Below are 10,973 nucleotides of genomic sequence, written 5' to 3'. Positions count from 1 at the left end.
TTTTTTTTTTTTTTTTTTATTAAAAAAAAGACATCAAAAATTAGCAAACGAAGTGGAGTGGGTGATAAAGATTCCATTACCTCCTGGATTTGTCATTACTTGAATTTCTTCTGAAAGAGGACCTTCACCAGCACTAGAAAAAGCTAAAATGGTTATAGTATATGTGCTGTTTGTTTTCAAGTTAAGAAGAGTTTCCACTTTATTCTGGCCATTGTTGTGGGTTTTATGGTCCCAAAGAATAATAGGGAGATCTGGATTCAAAGTATAGAATATTTTATATCCCTGCAAAAAAATAAATAAATAAAAATAAATACATTATGTTTAAGGAAAGCATTTTCCATGTGTTTTTCTTAGGACTTTTAAAAACAGTGCAACTCTAACAAAAAGCATTTTCCTTCCAGCAATTTAAAAAAAAAAAAATTATTAAAATGTTAAATATTAAAGAACATTACATTATACTAAGTTCATACCAAATTTTTCTTCAAAACGAGCAGGTTAGTTTGTTATTGTTTTTGTTTTCAATTAATCTTATTTTGTCTGCAAATATTTCTTATATTTGATCTGCTTGGCCAATTTAATTCGAAAGATTTCACAAAAGATAGATGGAGTTTTATTTCTCAAATGTTAATTACCAACGTTCTGTTTTGGGCCCTTCCATCACACTTTAACCTCCCATTCCATCGGATAAAGCTGCCTCCCCTCTCTACTTATAGCCACATTCATTCAACGGGAATTTTAGGCTTGCAAGCTGTGTAGTGACTTCACTGGCACTGGTGCCACAAATAATAATAGTGATGATGATGATGATGATGATGATGATGCAGTACCAGTTACTGGCTCTCATGGCTTCTGATCTTAACTGATTGGAAGTGTTACCATGCATATTGTTTTATCTTGGTACAAAAGATGGGCTACAGTAAATATTCTGCTCAATACCGCAGATTGGCTTCTCACTTGTTTGACTATAACCTGTAGAGCATGTCCCTTGGTGACTGACGACATGTGCATCTCTGATCATGAGCAGAAGTCGTGCGGGAACATCATAGCCATGTGTTAAGAGGAATTCTTTGGAGTTTGAATAATTCACCTCTGGAAACGTGTGTTTCATTCGACAACCCTTATTCAAGGACCATTTCAGCAGAATGGGCTCGTCAAACTGAAGAAAATTCTAACTGGGCCCCATCTGCAAGGTCATGTGTTGTTTATCTTGAAATGAGATCACCATGTTGCATACATATGGTTGTGATGCATGTACCTGGTGTACCCTTATCAGACAGGTAGTCTGGCCTTTGCATATTTTACCCCAGTGTCACTTTGATGGCATGCACTACTCTGTCACTCAATAATAATAATAATGATAGCACCCAGTACATCCTATGAATTGGCTGGTATTAAGGGCATCCAGCTATAGAAATCATGCCAAAGCAGACACTGGACCTTGCAGTATTTGGACCAGTCAGATGCTGTCAAACCATCCAACATATTCCATCCTCAAACACAGTGGTGATGATGATGTTTTATCATATATATAATTTCAAAATTGTTCGTTTCGTAGATAAGATTTGTGTAACTACATAAATCTCAAAATATTAAAAAGAAACATTTTCCATATCAAGCAACTATTCAAATAATTATAAATAGGTCCAGAATTAAACTTTCCTCATAATTCTATTCCATTATTACCTTCAGAAGTTCTACACTATCAGAGGAAAATGTGTACCTCTATATTTTCCCAGCAAAAGGCATTAGCTAAAATTAAAAATTAACACAATTAAAGCAGTCCGATGTTGGAACTTGCACATGGTCACTTTGCCTAACAGAAATAGGAGTTAAATTCCCTTCAAACCATGTCTTAGGAACTAAAAAACAAAAATAAAGGATGCAATTGATAATTTAGACCTTTTCAGGAAGGCTGCAGTCAAATTACTGAAACAAATAAAAGAATATGTGCATGTATTCCCTCTTGCATACACACAAACAAATACAGTGGGTTTCCATGCAGCTCCTGTCAACATGTTCCACATACAAGACATTAGTTGGCTAAGTGCTATTAAACAAAACACTTGCCTATGATTCAACCCAATGGGACTGAAACCTGTATAATATGATTGTAAAACTGTGTAGTTCAGAAGCTCCTTCTAATTTATCTTTCTTTGCTTACAGAAAGACTAGAAGTTACTTTGGTTTGATTCATGCATTGTGTTCAATCAATGGCAGTGGGGAATAGCTCTAGGTTTCATAAGAAACATCAAGAAGCACTAGCATTAGAATTGGTACATGCTTGTGAAATACCTACCAAAGTTGTCAGGCAAATATCAAATAGTTTTTTTAGCCTAGTCTATTTCACTAAAAACACAACAAGAATATAATGTAAGAAAGGAATCAGAATCTGAAATTTATATCAACGGATTTTTTTTTTTTTAGAACAATATTTAATTTGCAAATAAAGTATTGTTCTAATCATGTTGCAGGCTTTGTAGTTCAAAATAATATATATAGTATATAGCTTTTTAAAGAACAAAAAAACAGAAAACTGCAAGATTTCAAACATGATTATAAATGAACTTGACAGAAAATGTAGTTCTGATGTAGAAGAAACAAAGCCAATAACAAAAACATTAGTAAAAGTCTCCTTCACTTAGACATTTGAATATTAACAAAAGTGAAGGTAGAAGACCTTCTGTTCAGTGAAAAAGGAGGGGAGTTGTTTATTTTTCCTTTAAGGGGCAGGGGTGGGATGTATGTGCAATATGTGTATAAGCCAAAATCATAATGATGAACACTGTCAGCATGAAACACCCTAGAATTCACTAGTTCACAATTCCAGAGTTAATTTGTACATTGGCACTACAGATTCACAAGAGAGAGAGAGAGAGAAAGATGCTGTTGTTACTCTAACAAGTCACAATAGGAAAAGGTCTAGAGAAAAATTATGCAGCAAAAACAAAGCCCAAAACATAATGATCAGTAATTTAAGACTGTATTAATAAAAGAATTAAGAAACCTCTAATTTTAATCATATTTCTATTTCAGTGACCAATGTATGATAAACTTTATTATTCTAATGTAGGATAAATTTCCTAAATTAATTAAAAAAAGTACCTTTTTTCGACTTGATAAAACTGAAGCTTATAAAATCTATATACCAGAACTAAGTCTTTAAGACGTTATGATGGTAATATTCAGCATGAAAGCAGTGGCCAATAAAGCCTGCTCTGTGTTGACCAACATTAGCAGAGATGGGTGAAATGTGTCCATAAAATCTTTGTCTTGTGTTAAAAACAAATGACACTTTAAACCTTCATCAGAAACCTGGTGTGTGTGTCATCAAGATTCTTCTTCACAGCCCAGGTTTTGGCTCCAAAGAGCTGAATGATCTCTACACAGGGTTAAGTCCAGTGTGTCTGTAACTAACTTCAAAACATTTGGCAGTTCCAAAGTCAACAAGATTGACCTTATTAGGGCAAGTGAAGAGAATATTTGGTGCTACTGTGCAGCATTTTAAGTGTCTTCAACCATAAGAGACACTTTGAACAAGTGTCTTCTACCATGTCTTTTGAATGGAATCTTTTTGTGTATGATAGGGATGACTATGTAGAAGCCCATCATGTGTGTGCTTGCGCACATGCATGTATCATCATCATCATCTTTGAGTCTACTTTCCATGCTGCCATGAGGAGGATGTTTTGACAGGATCCACCAAATCAGATGGCTACATCTTGCTCCAGTGTCGCAGTTTTGGATAGTTTCTATAGCTGGATGCCCTTCCTAACACTAAAGCTTTATACACAAACAAACACAAAATAAAGCAACTAACATAAGCTATTCAGATTGTATATATTGTTGAGGTAACTATTCCTCTGTAATGACTTTTCTTGGTCTTTATGGCAAGCAGATAATGGTTTCCAAGCAGAAGCAATGTTCCAGTATTGAGCTCTTGATAAAGATAGGGAGCAAACTGTCCAACATCCATAGTAGGAGCTACACAGCTTGTTTATGAAAACTGACACCATTAACAAGGACAATGTGCAAGATGGATGAAATATAAGAAGAGGAAACCAGCATTGAAGACAAACCATACAGTAGGAGACCACCAGCTATGAGAGGTGACACAAATTACCAGTGAGTAGATAAAATGATTTGCTGCACAAGTGAACTGTCATCACAATTGCATTACAGAAAATCAGGAAGTGTATGGGGAGTCAGTTTCTGGGCAGGAAAAGTGGGTGGATGTCAACTCTGATCTGCTGGTAAGTGTTTGAAGCCAATGAAAATATAGTTTTCTGGTATGGTGATATGGGATGAAACATGGGCATATCTTTAAGATCTGGAAATGAAGGCTCAGTCTATAAAATGACATCACATCTCTTCTCCAGAGCCTAAGAAGTTCAAAAGCCTGTGACTGACAAAAGTCACGGTGACTGTTTATTGGGTTGACAAGAGCATCATCTGCTTTGATTTTCTGTAATGAAGTCATACTGTAAACAGCATGTGGTACACTGCGACACTCAAAAAGCTTATAGCAGCCATTAAGAGGAAGAAACAAAACAAGAATCTGAAAATGATCCACATTCACCATGACAATGCACAACCACACACACATTTTTGGCAACAAATCAGGTAATTGGCAAACTGGGCTTGTCTTCCAGGGTATAAGGATTTGATGACACTGACAAGGTGAAGGAAGCTGTGAAGAAGTGGGTACCACAGTACACATCAGAATCCAAGAGCTGGGTTCAATAATGCATTACCTGTTATGACAAATTATGCTAAGTAGTAATTTTATATAGAAGAAGAGTTACTCTAGTAGCATGTGAAATATGAACAACCTATGCCAGTTAATAAAAAAGTTGTTGATGGATGGATGGATGGATATATATTTATATGTGCTGTATAATTTTACCAATCATATCACTGAAAGACGTAAATAATAAACTGGACCTGATAAACCAGTATATTCAAACAGAAATACCTGTGTAGTCTAGTGATTGAACTGCTGGAAAGAGAGCTATTGTTCACAAAAGTCAAATTATAATAAAACAGATAAGGACTGAGTTGTGAACGACAATTATTCAAGAACTGAACTAAATGTTTTACAGAGCTTAGTTGTGTGTGTGTGTGTGTGTGTGCATATATGTGTGTGTGTGTGTGAGAGACAGACAGACAGAAATGGAAAGAGGGAGAGAGAAATTCTCTGAATTGAAATTCACTTGATAGATTAATAAAATAGCATTTTGCTTAGCTTACCTCAATTATTCCATTCGGAATTTCAGGTTCTTGCCATTCCAAAGATATGGTGGTTGCACTAGCAGCTCTTCCACGCAAATTCCTTGGAGCTGTTCCTGGGGCTGAAAGTTTAAAGGAAAAAAATAGTTGGTTAACAATCACATCATTTTAAATGACATAAATGAACACTAGTATAATTTCTCTAGTAAAACATCAACACTCTTAAGTTAATTAATGGTTAATATAACTGATATTAGATAAACATTATAAACTATGGCGAGACAGAAGTGAACAACAAGTCCACTGATAGGAATTATTAGCTAATTTAAAAAATATAAACATATTGGCAAAGAACTCAAAAAATTATCACCAATTTTCAGGAAAGCAAAATCATAAAATCACAAGATAGCACCAAGCAATGACATTAGCTCTCTTGATACCAACCTTCCTGTTTGTACCATAAGTTAAAGACCTTCTATCAAAATTTTATGTTAATTTGTTGCAAACACCAACTTAATGACCAAATTATTTTACTAAATTCTTCAGTTAATTGAAACAAAGTCAGCATATATTAACAGAAATATGATAACAAAAGATAAGAGAGAACTGGTTCTTGAAAATAAAAGATTTACCAATGAATTAAATTTTGAAAAATCAAAATAAAATGGTGGTTTTCGTGAAGAAGGAAGACCCAGTTTACTGATAAAAGTGTGACATTTAAAAAAAAAATTATATAAGGTTTCTCCTATGCTTAAATAGATAACTCAATAGAAAATATATAATCATTCTAGACATTATTTTTTAATCTTTTACCTTTACCATAAAAAAATAAAAAATGTCTTTGTAGTTGTAGCAATGTCATGCTAAAATGTTATACTTCATTTATTTTCATATGCATGTCTACTAATCTGATCTTAAAACAAATTATATCGGAACTGCCTTTTTGGAGATTTTCCAAGTTTTAATAAACTTTCCTGCAGTGATGTTTTCAGAACAGTCTTCCATAACAAGTAATAACTGAATTTATTGCTAAGGAAATAGGAAACTATCATGAAGATGCTGTATAGTGAACAGACAATTTGACATCAACCATTTCTTCAATACATATTTGATACACACAATAAACTACAATCAATAATCAATTTTACTCCCCTCAACTATGTTTGCATTTTTAATAAGTATAATAATTTCATTTCATAAAAATTAAAAACCAAAAAAATCCAGCCGGAATATGTTATTACTGGTGTTACTGTTAAATTAGAAAGGGAAAAAAGTTAATTAAAAGCTATATTGAGATAAAATATTCCCAAAATAGGATAGTATCTGCAGTGAAAGAGGATGATATCACATTTCTTGATGTTAATTAAAAACTGCCTCAGGGCTAACAAACAGAAACACACACAGATATTTAAACTTGCTGTAGTTAGTTACAATCAATATAATCTTCTCTAAGACTCTCCAGAATTAATAAAACAAATACCAAATGGGTGAATTAACCTATTACATCATATTCCCAAAATTTATGGTTAGGTGCCAAAGTTAAAAATATCTATTATTACGCACTAAAATTAGTGGAGCATCACAATAAATCCCCTTGCAGCATTCAACTTACATTCCTTTATTTATTTATAGGAGTTCAAATTCAGCTTTTGAACCCTCATCAGCTGAAATAAGAACCACAGTCAAGCAATTCACCTGCATTCCTCTCTTAAAATATGGGGGGGGGGGAATTTGTTATTGTGTGGACGGGTTTCCTGTTCAAACAGAGATGCAAGACAACCAGGCCAATATTATGTGGATGATGGTTAATGTAATGGTGTCATACAGTTTGGATGGGATGTGGGTATAACTGTTGAGGAACAAGAGGTAGTAACAGGAACAAAAATTAACACAAACAAGTCTGTCTCTACAGTCTCTATGAAATTATTTATCAAAAGGTTTTTCTTTTAACAGTTTCGATGCACCCCACACTCAACCATTTGCGTTAAAGAACCTGAGTCAATGTGGAAGCCTTTAAATTGAGTGCTTGACCAACCAGAAATAACAGTTAAATTTCTTCAAATTATGTCTTACTATACTAAAAATGTAGTCTGATATACAAAGTGATGGGCTAGTCTCCGACAACAATCATCAATGGGACTACTCAATCAAAGATAACTAAGACTAAACAACAAGAATAATAATTAAGGCTTTTTCTTTCTCTTAATCTGAAAGCTGGGCTACACAAAACACAAAATTTATACAAAGTACACTAGATACATAGAAAAATCATCATATGGATGGCCATGTAATTATGAAGTTCATATCACGACTACATGGCTTCAAGTTAATTCCCACAGTGGCACTATGATCTTGTATTTTCTACTATAAACTCCGGCTGACCAATGTTTTGTGAGTGAAAATAACAGAGGTACAGAAGTCTGTAGAGTGTGTGTGTGAGAGAGAGAGAGAGCGCATGTCTTCAGACTTGAGAGTCTCGGTGTAAAAATAATGTTACTGCATAGATAGTGTCATTATTTACATGTGCTGTAAAACATTTACCCCATAAGTTGATCATCATTTGAAAGACCAAAGTAAACAGTAGCAGGAACTATATTTGACAACAGAACACTGCCGCTAAGTCTCATCCAACCCATACTAGCTAAGAAAAGTAGAAGTAAAAATAATGATGACCATAAAGAAATGTAGTACATTTAATAAAATTAATATAAACTCATAGAATTTTTTGAAAATTTGAATCTTGGTAAATCTGAACATTTTAAGATCCATTATCCCAACTTTTTTTTTTTAATTAATTCTCAACAGGGGATAAGGCGGATTAGGCTATTATGATGCTGTATATTCCACTAATACCTCTGGAAAAACAATGAATGTCCTATTTAAGCTGTTCCTGTTGCAGTTTAAACCCAGGTCAACTCTATTTCAACCATGGCATCCTCTTAGTGGTATATGGGACTACGTTATTTACTCCATCTTTCCTATATTTAAGATGGTACGATGTAGTTTAAGGATGATTTAGCTGCTATTTCTAACGGGTTGAGAAAACATAAAGAGGCTATCTGCTGTTGTATACACATTTAATAGGAAAAGAAGGGAAAGAAAGCTTAAGAAATCAAGACAGAAAGTAAAAGATTGGAAGCAACAAGTCTTCAGACAATAGCTGCCATCATTGGGTCAATGGTAAAGAGAAAGATTGTCCCAGCTATATCAGAAATAAAACTGTCACAAGTGCTATTTTATATTTCTCATTTGGTTTTACATCTGTTTTTCCAAGCAGCATCATGTGTGATTTGGGTACCTAACATTAATGAGGCAGATAGTTTTTAACTAGAACTTTCTTCTACACTTGGAGCCAGTCAACCATGAAATGAAAAGAGCAGACATCTCTTCAATAAAATAGGACAGTAATTTTGGTCTACCCAGTGGCTCAAATACCCACCACACACACAGACATACACAATGTTGAGGTGACACAAAGTTCACTTTATATCTTCCTCTACCTAGATATACAAGCACTGCTTGACAGCACCAAAGCTGAAAGATGACCAACCAAATAGAAATGGTGTTTGGTTATCAAGGCTATGTGTTATATGAAGTAATGTTCTCAGCCACTTCAACATGGCTGTCCCTTCAAACAAACTATTAGTGCAATTTTTAAACCCCAATAGTTGTAATAGCTGCATCCGATATATTGCTTGCAATCCGATATAATGCGAGCAATATATTGGATGCAGCTGTGCATCGTTAACCAGCTAGAGATGTTTTCTTGGGGTTAAAAAAATCTGAATGGACAGCCATGTTGAAATGACTACAAACATTACCTGTTAGTACAACTACAGCATCGATCTCTTAGATTTTAGAACTAGCAATTTTGCTTGTTATAAAGTATTTTAGAGTAGATATGTATAGTTTTATTCTTTTACTGGTTTCAGTCATTTCTGATGCTGGCCATGCTGGAGCACCACCATACAGGGTTTTTTTTTTAGTTGAAGAAATCAACACCAGGACTTATTTTTTGCAAGCCTAGTATTTAGGATCTTTTTTAAAACGGGGGCCACATTTTTCATTAATGTTTTACGTAGTGTTTTTGGTACCGAAAGACTTTCAAACTTCGTATACTTATCTATTTTGTGTTATAGAACAGAAAAATATTTTTGTATTCGAATTTATTTCATGTAAAAAATTGTCTTATTTCGATAATTTCAACCAATCACTGACGTCCATTCAGCCGATATACATTAAGTGCCGACTACATAAACAAACGATTCTTCGTTTTATTTGCTTTTTTCATTTTAAATTTGTTTTAACCCTAACCCTAACCCTAGGGTTAGGGCTAGGGTTAGAGTTAGGGTTAGGGTTAATTGTTTCAGAATCGTTTGTTTATGTAGTCGGCGCTTAATGTATATCGGCTGAATGGACGTCAGTGATTGGTTGAAATTACAGAAATACGACAACTTTAACATGGAATAATTTATGGATTTCTTTTTTTTTTAAGAAGACTAAGAGAAAAAGATGTTTTATATGACACATTCTACCAGTGTTCCAAGTTTCAAAGTGTTTCGTTAATGAAAAATGTGGCCCCCGTTTTAAAAAAGATCCAGTATTTATTCTATCGATCTCTTTGGCCAAACCACTAAGTTATGGAGATGTAAACACACAAACATTGGTTGTCAAGTCATGGTTGGGGGACAAACATAGACAGAAAGACAAACACAGAAACAAAGCTTACATATTTCCTGTAAAACTTCATTCATCTTAGTATACTACACTTATTGTGGCTTAACTACCATTAGGTGCTCTGCTAACTTTGTCTCCTCACAATTTTCAGAAAAAAGCATATTGTTTTCAGTGAAATTTTGCAGAGATACATTTTCAAGAGTATATATTATGATTATATTGATAAATTAAAAAAACAAAAACAAAAGATATCTTTCATTTTATGAGAAATTTTGAAAACTCCCCCACCCGCACCTCACCCTTCTTCTGATTTTGTTCCCTTATAGCTCCTTTAAAATGCATATTTATAAATGATACTGTGCAGAAATACATTTCCAAGAGTGTAAATTAAGAAATGTTGATACTTCAAACTGCCGAATTTGAAAGAAAGATATGAAAATGCTGAAGGTTATGGGAAATGATGATAACAAATTTGGAGGATGGGGGAAGTATTATCTAAAACACACCTCCAGAAATTTTTTGTCACCTATAAAATTTATCAATGTAATCGTACATTACACTCTCTAAAATGTATTTCTGCAAATATTCATTTAAAAATATGCATTTTCCAGCAAATTATAAGAGAAAATCAGAGGATACACTAAACTGTAATTATGTACTTATTTTATATTCATGTTCACATAATTTGATCTGTCTTCTGCAAAAGTTCTTATAATCATAACAAATTATTTCTAAGTAAAGTAGATAAGAAAATGTGATCATTTAACCTGCTGGAAGAATCAGTGATATCCTCCTCAAATCATGCCCTATCTCCTACATCTGTGTGTGTGTGTGTGTGTGTGTGTGTGTGTGTGTGTGTGTATGTGTGTGTGTTTCACATTCTGTCTCAATTTTTTTTATGTCCTGTACCCATATATACATATATATGTAGGTATGTACATATATGTATGTATATATTTATATCATCATATGAACAAACACCACACATCCTTTTCCAAGTAAGTTTTATATATATATATATGTATATATATATATATATATGTATATATATATATATGTATATATATATA

The 10,973-nt window shown here is 33.6% G+C and overlaps 1 protein-coding gene across 9 annotated transcripts in view; it reads right to left on the bottom strand.

The window, feature by feature from the left end:
- LOC106871599 (tyrosine-protein phosphatase Lar) overlaps positions 1 to 10,973 on the bottom strand; it is a 586,729-nt gene that overhangs the window by 73,988 nt on the left and 501,768 nt on the right. For all 9 annotated transcript variants that reach the window (XM_052971329.1, XM_052971328.1, XM_052971334.1 and 6 more), the window contains 2 exons: positions 5,248 to 5,348; positions 81 to 282 (listed from right to left, as the gene is read on the bottom strand). In XM_052971329.1, the coding sequence (XP_052827289.1) occupies positions 81 to 282; positions 5,248 to 5,348 (303 nt within the window). The remainder of the gene's footprint in view (positions 1 to 80; positions 283 to 5,247; positions 5,349 to 10,973) is intronic.

Source organism: Octopus bimaculoides, chromosome 10 (genome assembly GCF_001194135.2).
Source record: "Octopus bimaculoides isolate UCB-OBI-ISO-001 chromosome 10, ASM119413v2, whole genome shotgun sequence".
Taxonomy (NCBI): Eukaryota; Metazoa; Mollusca; class Cephalopoda; order Octopoda; family Octopodidae; genus Octopus; species Octopus bimaculoides.
This window is presented reverse-complemented; position numbering and strand designations above follow the sequence as displayed.